General features: G+C 40.6%; 1 protein-coding gene across 1 annotated transcript in view; it reads left to right on the top strand.

The window, feature by feature from the left end:
• LOC135051692 (vomeronasal type-2 receptor 26-like) overlaps positions 1 to 17,056 on the top strand; it is a gene marked incomplete at its 5' end in the record, with an annotated part of 134,482 nt that overhangs the window by 20,728 nt on the left and 96,698 nt on the right. The window contains 2 exons of the mRNA XM_063957403.1: positions 8,950 to 9,816; positions 15,278 to 15,505. Coding sequence (XP_063813473.1) covers positions 8,950 to 9,816; positions 15,278 to 15,505 — 1,095 coding nt within the window. The remainder of the gene's footprint in view (positions 1 to 8,949; positions 9,817 to 15,277; positions 15,506 to 17,056) is intronic.

Here is a 17,056-nt window from a genome sequence, read left to right as displayed (position 1 = left end):
GTTTGGACAGGCCTGTGTTTTTCCAAACACTCCCAAAAAAAGGTCAGTTGCCACCCACATACGCCATCTTCCTGTCAATCTCCTTGCAAACGCCCGTGCAAATGGATCTTTTGCGCAAACCCATCACTGAGTGGCGATCCACTTTGTACCCGTGTGATGTGCCTGCGCATTGCGGTGCATATGGATGCGTAGTTTAGACCTGATCGCCCGCTGTACGAAAACGCAGCCTAGCAATCAGGTCTGAATTACCCCCCTTGTTAGTCACGACCTTCCCCAGTCACATGAATGGGCGCAGCAAATGCCACAGCTCGACGCGGTTAGGCACAGATGAAAATACGATGAGTGTGGCTAGATCTGTACTAATTAAGTCACCTGTTACCAAGCATGGATATACTTAAAACCTAGACCGTTGGGGCAGTGTTGGCCTGGGGTGTGAATGGCCCACCAGGGAAATGCAGAGGTTGGGTCCCATGTTTAGAGGCTTGGCCAACTTATTGTGTATGGTCTGGGCCCCTTGATAAATATATAGAGTAATACATAGTCCTGTGCAGTATAAGGTAACCTATGTATAGTGTATAATTCAAGTGCTGAGTGTCTGGAACCTGATCCCTAGAGGAGGATGTGGGCCCCCGAGCAGTGGGGCCCACCGGTGGTTTCCCCTGTACCCCTGTAGGCCAGTCCACCCCTGCATTGGGGAGCTTTGAGGAACGTGTTTGGGAACCTCTAACCTACATAACCAAATGGCATTAACATTTTTGCAGTTTTGTCTCAGATTACACTTCACTAAAGTCACAAAATGTAGGAAAACAATCAGAATGGTGTTTATTGTGGAGACATACAATGAAAGGGGAGTGCAGAAAAAGTTTTTACTTGGCAAGGCAGATATTCTCTACAGTGCATAATTACAGTACTTGGCAAGGCAGATATTTTTGACATTAGAAAGGTACTTGGCAAGGCAGATACAGTATACTTGGCAAAACTGGATAATATTGAGAGAAAGTGGATGAGAAGACGATGAGTAGTGCTAGGGTTGAAGGCAGAGCCGGCCCTAACCAATATGATGCCCTAGGCAAGATATTGGCTGGTGCCCCCTAGCACCACCGCTAGTTCTGCAGGAGATGCCTGGCATGAGTCAGCTGGCAGCTCTGCTAACGTTGGGCGCCTTTTGTTTATGAAAATGCATCTTATTTGCACTGCTATGTGGTTAGGATGCACAAGCAGCTTCTGCTGATTAAAATGATATGCAGCATGCCTATATTCTGTGTGCGACTGTGGCTGTATCTGCATACGAAATGCTACATTACAGTAGTTTCCAGGAATCCACGCAACGTAGCATTTCATATGCAGATACAGCCGCAGTCACACACAGAATATAGGCATGCTGCATATCATTTTAATCAGCAGAAGCTCTTGGTGCCCCTAAGCATACCAAATGCCCTAGGCAATTGCCTAGTTTGCCTATGCCTAAGGTCGGCTCTGGTTGAAGGAGTAATAGAGGAATTTTTTGCTGGCAGTGGGGCTAATTCTGACCTGATTGCTGATATGCGTTTTCACACAGCGGGCAATCAGGTCTGAACTGTGCATGCGCAGGCACCACAGTGTGCCGGTGCATGCCAGAAATGCGATCGACATCCCTGCCCAGCGATTGTCTCCGCTTGATTGACAGGCAAAGGCATTCGCTGGGCAGTAGGGGGTGGTCTGGTGGTGTTGGGCTGCCGTTTTAGGGATGCGATCTGAGCAATGCAGGCGTGCCCAGACCGTGCAGGGGATAGGGCTGCCTCCGCTGCGTGATGTGACACGCAGCTGCTGCGACCCAGAGATCAATGGGTAGCTCCCTGCCAGCGCACAGGAGCGGCGCCGGTAGGGAGCTACTCTTCAGGTACAAAAGCATTGCTGCTTTGTGATGCTTTTGTACTTGTGCGAGGGTGGGGTACTCTGCTGTAAATTGGATGATCTGTGTCCAGGCTCACCAGCTGTGCTCTGTATAGTCAGTGTGTATAGAAGCATGCTGCTGAATGCTGCACTGTACTCTGCTATATTGGCTGCACTGTGTCCAGATTTACAAGCTGTACTCTGTATAGTTAGTGTTTATAGGGTCACACTGCTGTATGCTGCACTGTACTCTTCTACATATGCTGTGCTGTGTCAATCTAAAGTGGCTTTTCACTAGCAGCACAACATTGGGGGTTATTCCAACCCGATCACTCACTGCAGTTTCTTGCAGCGCAGTGATCGGGTCAGAACTGCGCATACACCAGCGCCGCAGTGCGCCGGCGCATGCCAGCCATCATTGTCTAGTGATCGCCTCTGGGGGGGGCCACAATGGCTGCATGATGTCACACACAGCCGCTGCGGGCCGAGGAGCAATGAGTAGCTACCGGCCAGAACGCTAAAGCTGCGCTGGTCGAGAGCTACTCTTGAAGTGTAAAGGCATCACCGCTGTGTGATGCCTTTGCACTTCTGTGGGGGAAGGGGCGAAAATGACATGTGGGGTGGACTAGCCCTGTGCTGGGCATCCCCCCGCATGTCTGTGAAAGTGATTGGAGATGTGCTAAATTTAGCACATCTACGATCAAGTCTGAATCACCCCCAGTGTTAGAGCGGTGCCTGCACCCTGGTATCAAGCTGACATTGCAGAGTGCAGTACTACAATCACTGGTGAGAGAGAGCCTTAGAAGAGTGTACCTGGATAGTTGTCACTGTGGGGATAAGCTAGTAATCTTAGGGCCATATGTGCAATGTGTGCAAATAACACCCTGTGAGGACATGTACGTTTCACCCAACAAGCTTGGTCACATCACTACAGGCAGCAAAAACAGACTAATCCAAAAATGCTGGTCTGCATTTCTTTCACAGCACCTTCATTTGGAAGATACACTGACATCTATATGTAGTTCTTGCACTGTGTTACAATTGAACTTATTTTGTGTCCCTAAGCAAGCTTAATTTTTTACCTTGATGACAGGTAAAATGTATCTGCTTAAGGTGCTAATTAGTATGTAATATCTGATTATACCTACCCATGTTTTAAAAAAAGACATGGAAATGCATGACGAGCTGTATACTCATGGTAGCAGAGGACACACTTGTGTGACCACATATAGGGGTCTATTGTGCAAACAAATATTGTCATCTACTGTATCTGTGTAGGGTTTGTCTCTATATTGAATAACAGGTGTTTATACTACTGTAGCTATTAACCCTTGCTGAATTCCCTAAGGTACTGTATTTCCCAATTCAAATGTAATGCAATAGAAATGTTTTTCAATATCTAAGATCCTTTAAGGGACTGTATGACCAGACATTAAGATCATTGTGATACACTTGGAAGATTACAGATTACAAGGATGAATACACTTGGCAGTATATTAACAACAATTAGTGGTAACTATGGAAACATGTTCTGCATTTACTAAATAAATTGATTCTTCATAATCATATAGCTGGGATTAAGCAGAAACCTAATTTAATAAAATGATATTGATATCCTTTATTAGTTCACTGTTATACTTGGTCCATTTTTCTGCCAATTATGCTTTGATGTGAAAAAAAAATATTCGCTACAACCAATATATACTTATAGAAGAGGGCTTAATTGAGAAAAAAATAGCAAAATAAATGTATCTGCACATTAGTGCATTTGTATATGCAAATATGATTACATTTGATGTATATATAATATTGTACATTTACAGTAAATTGCTAGGCAGAATATTGAAAACAGTTCATCTCTACTTTTAATACATACCAAATAGTAGTAAATTTCTATTTAATTTACAAAGATTAAGAGTGAATAAAATATTTTTACTTCTAACAGTAGCAGTTTATGCTTCTGACTCAGGGGAGCACCACCAACCAGGGCTGTAACTACAGGTGTGCCTGGCACACAGCGCAGTCACCCTGAGGGCGCAACTGCCTGCATTCCCTAAAGTCAGCGGCATTGTAATGAGTCAAACTGATTTATTACAACCCACCTGTGTGTGCCGAATCGAAGAGAGGAGCAGCTCCGGGGGCAGGTGAGAAGGAAGAGGAGGGAAGAGGAAGGAGCTGCGGCAGCGCACTGTAATTGGTGGCGGCACACCAGCAGCTGTCCTCTCCTTCCACATAGGCTGGCCACCACCGCTGTGAATGCTGGGATGCACTTCCCTCATCCCAGCATTCACAGTGGTGGCATCCAGCCAATGTGGAGGAGAGGGACAGCTGCAGCAGCACCACCACCAATTACATTGAGCTGCTGCAGCTCCTGAGTCACTGTCCCTCCTCCTCCTTCCATGCCAGTGATCTGCCACCAGCTGTACCAAGGAGCCTGACTGCCTTAGCCAGCGGAGACAGTAAGTATAATCTATTCTGACTGTCTGTCTGTCTGTCTATCTATCTATGCTGTCTGCCATAATGTGTAATAAGGGGATTCTGTCTGCCGTAATGTGTAATAAGGGAATGCTGTCTGCTATAATGTGTAATAAGGGGACGCTGCCTGCCGTAATGTGTAATAAGGGAACACTGTCTGCCGTAACGTGTAATAAGGGGACGCTGTCTGCCGTAATGTGTAATAAGGGGACGCTGTCTGCCATAATGTGTAATAAGGGGACGCTGTCTGCCGTAATGTGTAATAAGGGGATGCTGTCTGCCGTAATGTGTAAAAGGTGGACTCTGTCATAATGTGTTAAAAGGGGATGATGTCTGTCGTAATGTGTAAGAAGGGGAATCTGTCCGCCATAATGTGTAAAAGGGGCTCTACCTGGTGTAGTGGTGCTACTGTGCGGCATAATTTGAATATGCCTACGGCACACACTGCCCCTATTTTACATAAAGGGGGATGCCAAAGCCGTTACTTGCACACAGAACTAAAATGTCTAGTTACGGCACTGCCACCAACCCATGCCTAAGGTATTTTACAAGCAGGTGGCCTTAGAAAAAGGAACAGGTGGTTGGTTTAGTGATTGGAATATACATACTCTGTATTCTCCCTTTACTCCATTTTTAGACCTAATGTTTACCATTTTCCCCTTTCCCCTCTCACCTTTTTGAATTTTTTGGAAATATTAATGACCCTGCCCTGACTGCTAGGAACAGACAGACTAAATACACAGGTATCAGGTGTGATTCATGCTGATAATTGTATCATCAATCACCTGACATCTGCCACAGAACAGAGTCAACTAAGCAGCACCCCTGGTTAGGGGACCAGAACTGAAGCTTACAAACAGGAGGCCTTGTGACCCCTTGTGGTGGGGAATGGATTCTGCCAGGTAACATGACATAACAGAGTTCTGAAACAGACTGCACTCACTTCTGGGGCTGCTCCGATCCATAATATACAGCATAATAACCACGCATAGTATAAATCACACATAATAATATAATTTGTGAGAAGATCAAGGTAGGAGTGCCCTCTCCTTGAAAATATGGGCACTTTCAAACACACAGCAGCCAGGAAACAGTACACCAGTCAAGTGTTTTTGTGCATTCTAGCCAAACATAGTTTTATTGTGCAGTACAAAAAAATGAAAAACATAAAAATAAATCCTAGCCTATCTGGGCACAAAATAAATTTATTCAGATTCCATCTCTTGGAGTGGTTTTACCTAATGCCCCTACCACAAATATAGGCACGTGGTTCATGGTCAGTATATCTCAGTGTCTCATAACAAGCCTGCAGCCTTTTTCCCCAGGTAGTGAGACACTACCCGAAGCCCTGATACACCTTAGATCAGCCTCTTACAGGTGCAGATACTAATTAGCCTGCTCTTAAGCTGAATAATCAAAATGCAGCCTGTCATCTTTCTCCATCCATACTCCCAGGAACCCTTAACCAGCTTTCACTAAAGTCCAAACTTTAACCAAGCCTGTTTCGCAGACACATACACTTTCCTGGGGATTTAAATAATATAAATCAGAAACCTGGGCCAAACATATCTCCCATTAATAACTATTCCCAAGTGCTTTTATCACACATTTTATAAATGTTTTATCATAGATTAGCAATAATATTAGTGAGTGTTTTAATAAATATAAGGCCAGTAAGGTAATTCATTTATTAAACTGAAATTCAAATATTTAGTGGCAGGATTGTATTGATTTTTACAGACTGAGCATACTGATATTTTTTTGTATCTATATTCAGAAAGCAGAGCAAAAAATCCAATGGTTTACCTGAGTCTGTGTGGTGATGGCAGCTTTGGACATGTTCCATGGTGGGTAATGATAAAGTCAAATCTATACTAAAAACATTAAGCTATGTCCTAATACAGTGGAGCCGTAATGGCCGCCAGACCACGTGCACGAGCTACGCACTTCGTATGCTATTTGCGTACAAAGACTTCGCACGTGGTACGCACGTAACGTACACACGCTGCGCTGAGTGTACGGAATACACACAGCGAGTGTGCACACAGTCAATAACCTTTAAACCTTTTAAATGAACTCTGTAAGGGTATGCTTATACTGTAAAACCTTTGCAATGTATTACAACGGTGTAATGCTTAAACCTTTAACTATGTGTATACGGTATTAGCGGTTAACACGCTAAGGGCCAGATGTACTAAGCTTGAAAAGTGATAAATATCACTGTGATAAAGCACCAGCCAATCGGCTCCTAACTGTCATTTTTCAAACACAGCCTGTGACATGGCAGTTAGGAGCCGATTGGCTGGTGCTTTATCACAGTGATATTTATCACTTTTCAGGCTTAGTACATCTCCCCCTAAGAGAGACCCATTATAATAAATGGTGAATACACAAGACCTGGTAAGGTTCCAACACCTTCTTAGAAGAAGCTTTAGTATGAAAAGGGGAAAATAGTTACAGCTTATACACTACAAACCTAACATCAATATCTAACAGAATAACTAGACATAAAATGAACAATAGCGAACGATCGCAAAATACAAGTAAACAGAAAGAGAATAATTGGCAAACATAAACGGATAACAAAATGGCCACAGAGAACTTACACACATGGGAATGAATCGCAAGCGCAGTCCTGGAAACCAGCTCTCAGCCTTCAACGACGAAAACCTTGCAGAGAGAAGTGAGTGCTGGTCCAGCTATGGGGGTCCTTATATACACAACATACTGTAACAATACAATGGTCCCTACAATCTCATTGTTCATTGGACACAGGAATGTGTCTCCGCATTATAACAAAAGGTCATAGGTGGGTTCGAACAGGTGGGATGTGCCTTTCTCCAACTGCTCAGGTGGGAGGTATCCTCAGGATTCCCGCCGCATGGATAATGAACAGCAAATATAGTAAATGTCTATAAACTTCTTTTACACACAACTATACGCACGAGCGAGCAATCTCTTCCTAACCAACACCAAAATGTTACTATTAAAATACACTTCAGCGGAATACTAAACACCACCGTTCAACCTGTGTCTGACCCTTCATATCATGCAAAGAGGAATCCCTCTGTCCTCGAACCATTTACACTAAACATACTTGCTGACATTGTTAAGGGGAATATAATCTACAAAACACACTATATTGGTCAAATATGTTATGAACGAGTCGCCCACTACAAGGTCACAAACTCTACCGTAAATACGCATATCACACGCGTAATCGCCGGTGCGATTGTACACAAGTTGCGGACATGTGCACGCACGGCAGACTGGGTGCACGCACAGCGGGAATGTGCATAGGGTTAGTACAAGGCATTGTGGATCACAATATTTTTCAACTTTGACAGTAACTTTAAACACACTCTTCTCAGTCATGATCAGAATCAGTTTTGAATACTCCTAACACTGATCAGCTACATTCACTTTTTTAACACTGATACTTCACTGCTGTCTTCTTTCTAACACTGAGCAGCTCCTAACACTCTGATTTTTCACTGCTATCCTTTATTTGTGTGGTGCCCTAGGGTGGTTTGAGGGATGCCTTACACCCCAGAGACAAAAACTTATAATGTTAGGGACCTGCCCAGTGAGGTCTCCTTGACAATTGGTGGGCAGGCTCATAAAATTAGCCAATTTGGTGCATCACCATCTTACATACATTTTTAACACTTATATCACTCTGTGTTTTTTAATTTATGTATTTATTTGTTTATGTATGCTTATTTCCCTTAAGCTTGTGAGCAGGACCCTCTTACATCTTTTACCTGTCTGTTATTATCCAGTCTAGTTTTGTAACTGTTTTTCTCCCAATTGTAAGACACGTTGTAAAATGATAGCGCTACAGTATAAGTAACTGTTGATAATGATGATAATGATCATCATCATTGTGTTATTTCACGTAAAAGCAATGTACAGTATATATGTATAAAACTCAATAATATTGTGGTGCAGATATAACTCTAATATTATATATAAGGTATAACTAAAATCATGTGCTATAATATAATATTAATCATATATATTACAGGTTATAAATGTACAAATAACATAAGTGCAGTGGATTTAGGGACTAGTGTTTCCATGTTAGAGGTTACTGATGGCTAATTTGCCATATGTTGATGGTAAATAATTCATAGTGGTTTCACTTTTCAGAAAGATGTGTGACTTGGTAAAAGCTCAATGATATGTTCATAGATATATGTTAGGAAACTAAAATTAGAAGAAAAAAATATTTTAATTGAAAATGTTTAATTAGCTTTTTGTTTTATTGGTTATAAACTATGCTGTTTAGTGAGTAATGAGCATGCATGATGGTACTGAATAGTAAGTAAATATGCCAATAGTGTTTATATAGCCAATGACATTTTCCACCTGTGATCTGTTCTCTGAAATATTTCATTTTTAAATAAAACAAATAACTCAATTTGATGCTCATGATCACCAGATAATCATCATTTTATTTTGGAATAATTCTTCCCTCCTTATGAATCTTTAAATACAATGGATTTGTTCTTGTTATTTAAAGTCAAACACCAAGGGGATTTATATGTAAACTTAAATAGTATTGTATAGCTTTCCTAATAGATGTGCCATTCTTTCTAGATCAGCTATGGAGCTACAGACCCACTGCTACGAGACAGGAATGTGTTTCCATATCTCTTCAGCACCGCATATAATGACCATGTTTACTTTTCTGTTGTTTTAAAATTATTGAAACATTTTTCATGGAACTGGATTGGAATTGTCACTACTGATGATGACAGTGGAAACAGAGAAAGCGGCATTCTCAGCTCATTACTTATGAGTCACGGCATCTGTATTGAGTTTACAGCTAAAATTGATATTCAATACCGTATACATGACATTGGATATAAAGGCACAATGGTTGACAATAACATAAACTGGCAGATCATTTTAAGATCTTCAGCCAATGTCATTATTGTCTGTGGATCAGTATCTTTGTACTTGGTTGAGACATTGCAAGTAGCAAATAAAAAGACTTTAATCTTTCCCCCTCCCTGGTTCAATAATTATGAAATGCAGGTACGTTTTAGTAATATATTTAACCGATCTTTAGGGTTTACACATTATTTGGAACCTGATGAAGAGAACAATAGTAGAAGAAGACATTTCGTTAATCCATATAGTAAAATTGCAATGAAAGAGTTTACACGGAATATCCATCCATACAATTACCCAGATGACAAGTTCCTTGAAGATACCTGGATAATACGTTTCCACTGTTTGTCACCAAATGAAAATAAAAACTCACTGTTTGGAGAGTTATATGATATTAAACTGCACAAATGCTCAGGAAATGAATCTATAGCCAAAGCTTTATCTCACACTGGTTCTCCTATTGTATACAATGCCTTACTGACAATGTTTCATGCACTAGATGAGATGCTGTTATCTAAGGAACACCGGGACTCTGAGTACAAAGTGGAACAAATTGATTATAGAAACAAGGTTATTATACTATTATCATTATTATTATTATTATTATCATTATTATTATTAACAAAATAAACTGAATAACATCAAACAAACAGTAAAGATTGTCTTATTCAAAAGAATGGTTCTAAAATGTAATATCTTATGGACATTTTATTTTGGATGCATTTATTGCTTCCACCTACAGTATCTTTGTAACCAGTTTGTAGCTTTTCAGTTGGTGCCTGATATGTGTAGTCCTAACATTATTATCAAGATTGCAGAGAGGTGGATATTACAGAAAATACAATGTAACCATTATTGTCATCTTATAATGTGATTATAGGGGAAGAGTCTGGAAGAATATATATTTTTGCCACTCACACAGTAGTATGTATAGGTGCAGCCATGATCATCTTACTGCGATGCGGCATGTTGCAGTAAGGGATGAGCAGGTTTGGTTCTTGGGAACTAAACCCAATGGGACATTGCGATCTGAGCCGGGATCCGAGTCTGGCTCGGGACATCCTTACCTTACTCAGATCCCAAAGCGAGGCTGAATGCCATCTTTCTACTGTTGGATTCTCGTGGGTTTTGGATTCTATAAAAGTCCCCGTGCATCAGCGCCATCTTCTGTGGAGAGTGTACTGGATGGACATGGCCATCTCCAGTACTGTGTTGTCTGTTGTATGTGAAAGGGGTGCTCTGTCTGTCTGCTGTATCTGAAAAAGAGGTGCTCTCTCTGTCTGCTGTTTTTGAAAAAGAGGTGCTCTCTCTGTCTGCTGTATGTGAAAGGGCTGCTCTGTCTGCTGTATCTGAAAAAGAGGTGCTCTCTCTGTCTGCTGTATCTGAAAAAGAGGTGCTCTCTCTGTCTGCTGTATGTGAAAGGGGTGCTCTGTCTGCTGTATCTGAAAAAGGTGCTCTCTCTGTCTGCTGTATGTGAAAGGGGTGCTCTGTCTGCTGTATCTGAAAAAGAGGTGCTCTCTCTGTCTGCTGTATGTGAAAGGGGTGCTCTGTCTGCTGTATCTGAAAAAGAGGTGCTCTCTCTGTCTGCTGTATGTGAAAGGGGTGCTCTGTCTGCTTTAGCTGAAAAACAGGTGCTCTCTTTGTCAGCTCTATCTTAAAGTGGTGCTCTCTCTGCTGTATGTAAAAAAGGGGTTCTCTCCTGCTGAATCTGAAAAAGAGGTGCTCTGTCTGCTGTATCTGAAAAAGGGGCACTCTGTCTGCTGTATCTGAAAAGGGTTGCTCTCTATGCCTGCTGTATCAGAAAAAGGGGCGCTCTGTCTGCTGTATCTGAAAGGGGCAATATGTCCATCCATCTGGGGGCTCCACCCCCGTGTAAAATTAAAATAATAAAAGCTAAAAACAAAAAGCCTAAAATTATAATTCTAAAAAATATAGAAGGGGACCAGGAAGACTACTTGTAGTTTAACAAAACAATTGACTGTTCAAAAATCCATTGCAAGAAAGATGAACTATGACAGCAGTCACCCAGTTTCAAACCAAATTACTGAGGTCATAACAACTATTCTGGTGTTAGACATGCATCCAGTATCTGCCATTAGTGCAGTGGGATTTAGACAGTTGATTGATGTACTGTGTCCCTGGTACCAAATCCCATCTAGATTCCACTTCACTAGACAAGCAATTCGCAACCTGTACAAGAGCATTCAGAAAAGTGTTATTAGTGTCCTCAGAAATACCGCTGTATCCACTGGCCACTTAACCATGAATATGGGGACAAGTGAAACAGGGCAAACTAAAGACTACAGTATATGACTATGATGGCCCACTTAGTAGATGTATTGCCTTCCACAGCAACAACAACAGCAGTAGCACCACCAGTAGCATCTCACAAACGCCAACTCATTCAGAGGCAGGCTATGCTGTGCATCACCGGTTTCAGTAAGAGGCACATCGCTGAGAACCTCTTAGAAAAACAAAGGGAATTAATTGCACAATGGCTTACCCCACTTGGACTCTTCTAGGGTTTTGTGATACCTGACAATGCCACCAAATTTGTGAGAGCTTCATATCTGGGCAATTTCCAACATATCCCATGTTTTGCTCACACAATTCATTTGGTGGTGCAGACATTTTTTCAGGGTCATGCAGGAGAAGCTGTCAGTGGCCTGAAAAATTTGTGGACATTTTTGAACATTCAGCAATTGCATGTCGAAGACTGGAGTGCCAGCAAACACTCTTGAATTTGCCTTGCCATCAAAAGAAGCAGTAGTAACGAGGTGGAAGTATATCCTTTGTATGCCTCAGCAAATGGAGTAGCATCAAAAGGCCATGCAAGCCTACAAATTCACCTATGGCATAGGGAATAGAGTGGGAATGCAACTGAGTCAAGGGCAGTGGAGAATAATTTTTGTGTTGTGCAAGGTTTTCAAACCCTATGAAGTTGCAGCATGTGAAGTTAGTTAGGACACTGTCAGCTTGAGTCAGGTCATTCCCTTCATCAGGCTTTTGCAAAAGCAGCTGGAGAAAGTGAATGAGGAGTTGAAATGGAAAGATTATTTTTGGCCTAAACTGGGTGGAAACAATATTGTGAGCTCTGAGGTGGTCAAATTTTCTGGAAATTAGTGGAAATGAATGTTATTGAGGTTAATAATACTACAGGAACAAAAACACCCACAAATTCTGTTATTTTAAGTGTTTTTAATTTATTTTTTTTAAATACAGATCCAAAACCAGAACTCACAAGGGAGGTTCTGGCAAAACCAATACATATCCAAAACACAAAGGAGATAAAGATCCAAAACCAAAAGACAAAACCTGAAAAATGGACCGGTGCACACCCCTAGTTGCAAAAGATCTGTAGATGGTTCATTTTGAATGTTTTTTCTTAATTTTCCTCATTTGGTCGACCACTGCTCTCTGAGCAATTTTTCAGGTAAAAAAAAAAGAGCTTAGACTTGTTTATGAGTGATCACAAAAAAGAATAATTGAGAAGATGAGATCATAAAAACATTAATTGAAAAAAAAAACAATATCACTCCTGTGTAAGCTCATTTGTTTTAACCTGCTGACTGTTTTCCTAGTGGTTTTGTAGCAGCTGTGCTTGGTGACTGTCTCACATTTTAAAAGCAATAAGTCATTTGGCAGGTGATCTCTAAACCAGTTCTGTGATTGTTTACAGTTCTCACCAAAACCTCACATGCTTTCACAAAGCATTTTCTATCTGTTATTTGTAAGCACATTTTAGTCCCTGAATCAGTAGAATTTCAGAAAACTGTCCAAGTTGTTGAAAATGTCATATCTAGAGATAAGTCTGCTTAATCACTTTGCCCATATGTAGTGTAAACTATTACAGTATACAGAAACAGGTTACCAATTGGTTTTACAGGCGCTAAAATGGTTTGCTTATAAAATACATATGCAAGAGTTTAAAAAAAAAATCTATATAAATATATTCCTAGAAAACAAGATCTCACCTACTAAGGTGTATATATGTTAGTCCAAAAAATTTAACAACCTGTTCCTTTTGTGCTCCGGTATCATGAGAGGCTCAGTCCTTAGGTCTCATAAGGTGCTGTTAGATGTCCAAGGGTGATGACCCTATATTGAGTGCCTGTTGTTGAGGAATATTGTGCCTAGTGCAGGAGAACTTCTCACATGCGGGTTTTTGCTTCCCATTCCAGGAATAGCTTCCCAAAGGCCTGTTGATGATAATTAAGCCTCACGTAGTGTGTGGTGTTTTTCCTCTGTGTCATTAGATCCTCATCAATCAAAGGCAGGTTTTTGTTCAGTTATGACACTTGATGCACTTTTTGATGGGCCGAATCCGGAGCTGGTTCAGGTTCCTTGTGGGTGAGTGGGGTACACATCCAACGCATTTTGCTGCTCTGTGTGGCAGCTTTTTCAAAGTAATGCTACTGTGTCCAAATGGACATATATATACCCCTTCTCATTAGCATATCATTAATTAATAATTAACTCATTAGCGATTTTAAGTAACAACAAAGCAAATCTATATATCAGGAGGCAGACCTATATATAATAATTATTTTTATGTTCAGTATCAAAATCGTGTAAACATTATGAACAGTAATACCTTCTATAATTGACAGTCTGGCCATTCAGTTTATTTCCGGACATGTAACATACACAGCGATCACATGATTGTGAATGCTTTTTCTCCATTGGGTATATTCATCACGTGGGACGAACTACCCAACTGAGTGTTGGAAAACGCATATCACGTGATCGGCATTGCAGGGACTTAAGGACGCGTCACGCACCTGCATCATGCCCATGTGATCATGTACTCCTCCCCTTCCATTGGGATTTCTGATCAGCTGGTACAAGGTTACCAATTGAGTGCTCAGTGTGTCTATTTGTTTTGTAGCAACCACGTGTTTGGCACCACGTAGGATGCTTAGCACATGGTATATGGTGTCACTATACAGTTAGTATATTGTTTTTATATTAATTTATCTAGTCACGTGATCAGCACCCTGTGATCAAATTTAATCAATATGTAAGAGTGAACTGAATCACATGATCGGCACCCAGCCAATCTCCCGTGGATTTCGTCTGATGCATTTTAGGAGTTGTAGTTTTATTTCAAGAAAAAACAAGGTCACATGATCAGCATCCAGTTAAACTTTCATGGACATAACCTGATGCATTCATGATACCGGCAGCACAAAAGGAACAGGTTGTAAACTTTATTGGACTATAATATATACAACTTAGTGGGTGAGATCTTGTTTTCTAGGAATATATTTATCTATGATTGCTTTTTTAAACTATTGCATATGTATTTTTTTAAACTACTAAATATATATTGTTATATGAATTTAATATCTGAGTATTCATATATACGAGCGCTGTTCTCTATTGTTTTATTATAATACAATATACAGTATGATTTGGTGCTTTGCTTGCCATCCTATGAGATAAAGGGGGTAATTTCGACCCGACCACTCACGGCAGTTTGTTGCAGCGCACTGATTGGATCTGACTGCGCATGCGTTGGCGACGCAGTGTGCCGGCGCATGGCAGCCGTCACTGCCTAGCGATCGCTTCTGAGACAGAGGCGGTCACTGGGCGGGAGGGGGCTGGACGGTAGCGTTAATCTGCCGTTTAGGGGATGCGTTCCAGCCAATGCAGGCATGGCCAGACTATTGGGGGTCAGGCCGCGGCGGTTGCATGATGACACACGCAACCGCTGCGGGCTGGGGAGCGACAAGTAGCTCCCGGCCAGCACGCTAATGCTGCGCTGTTCGGGAGCTACTCTTGAAGTGCAAAGGCATCGCCGCTGTGCGCACTGACATGCGGGGCGGACTAGCCCTGTGCTGGGCATCCCCCCGCATGTCTGTGTGAATGATCGTAGCTGTGATAAATTTAGCACAGCTACGATTAACTCAGAATGACCCCAAAGGTCCATAGATTATTTTACAAAGTAGTCTTTTTACAAGACCAGTGTATTGTGACTGTGTAAAATATGTGACATATGTGAACTTAAAAATGTCTGTTTTGTTGAAAGTTACACCGATACCTGAGAAAGATTCAGTATGAAGTTGGAGAAGAGAAGAGATTTTACTTTGATGAAAAAGGAGAAATGAGTACAGAGTACTTCATTTATATGTGGTTAAGGAAAGGATGGAGGTTTCCTGAATATATAGGCGTGGGTCACTTCACACCATGGGAATTACCAGATAAACAATTTTTTATCGATTCAACATTGATTATCTGGAAAACTGACACAAACGAGGTGAGAAGTAAAAATTAGTTTAAAGGTCTAAAGGAGGAATTTAATTAACCGTTAAAAATACCGTAGCTAATTGATCTTGGGGATGGGGGGTGATTCAGATATACCCGATAGCTGTCACTATTGGGGATTTTGTTTCACCTGCTTAGGTGCAGAATAAATAAAAGCAATAAGCTCCATGTTTTCATGGCCATGATCATGAAAACACATGGCTCTTGGGACCTATCCCAGATTCTGTTTTTTCTCAGAAAAATGGTGATAAAAAAAAAGAATGGGATGATTGCATTAGCCTGAAATTTTTTTTTTTTTAAAGTGGAAATATATCGCAGGTGATTGAATTCCCCCCTCAGTTTCAGTATGTGTGTCTTAGTTGCATGATTATGGACATGACCAGTACCCCAGTCTGAGTTGGGTGGCAGAGGACTTGTGTTCCTTGAACCAACCCACACATGATTGATGCTGCTGAACTTCATTGCAGCAATAGCGACCACTGCACAGAAGAGGATAGAAGGAGCCCATTTTAATGGACAGCCATCCACAGGAACTGATTAAAGGCCACAAAGGCAGATGCTTAAAATTTTAATTGGCCTATAATAAGAAGGGGAGAAGCTGTGTGGGTGTGGCCTTAACCACTGCACTATAACCCCCACACAGTGGCATTTGTTCGTTCCAGTTGCCCGGAGGCAAGTTAAATATCGGTGCCCCCCCTTATATACACTATATATTTATGTATGTGTGTGTGTGTGTGAGTGTGTGTGTGTATGTGGAGCATTCGGAAAAAAATTTATGTATGTTTTTATATATATATATACATATATATATATATATACATATATATATATATATATATATATATATATATATATATACAGGTTAAGTATCCCTTATCCAAGATTCAAAATCCAAAATTTGTGGGTCCCCTACTGAGAAAATAGCATAAATATTATATATATATATTATATTATTTATAAATAAATATATATATATATATATATATATATAATTATATATATGTGTGTATGTATATATATATATATATATATATATATATATATATATTTATAGATAATTTATATAGTACATATGTCATTATCTCAGTAGGGGACACAAAAATGTGAGATTTTGAATTTTGGATAAGGGATATTCAACCTGTATTTCATTGTCATTTAAATCACACATTTTTTAACAGTCATACCCAGGATTAGAGCCCATGCCTTACTGATAGAGCTATTTGCTCCTGCATAGCAAGCCTGCAGATTCTAACTATATGAATCTACTATTTCTAATTGTCAGTTCAAAACCATTGAAACTAGGCAGATCTATATAGGGTTCAACTGCACACTACATAGATCTGCTCAGTTAATCACAATGCTGAATATTTCTCTGACAATTAATTTGCAAGTGTCATATCTAGGATTGGAAACCACAACATATTACACTTGAAGCATGCACCTTACTGATGGAGATATTTGCTCTTGCATAGGAAGTATGAGAATTCTAACTATATGAAGATACCTGTAATTGTCAGTAAAAATTCCTTCCTATATCTAGAAT

This window comes from Pseudophryne corroboree, chromosome 1 (assembly GCF_028390025.1).
Source record: "Pseudophryne corroboree isolate aPseCor3 chromosome 1, aPseCor3.hap2, whole genome shotgun sequence".
In the NCBI taxonomy this organism is placed as follows: Eukaryota; Metazoa; Chordata; class Amphibia; order Anura; family Myobatrachidae; genus Pseudophryne; species Pseudophryne corroboree.
Note: the sequence above shows the minus strand (reverse complement) of the source record. Positions and strands in the feature narration are given on the sequence as shown.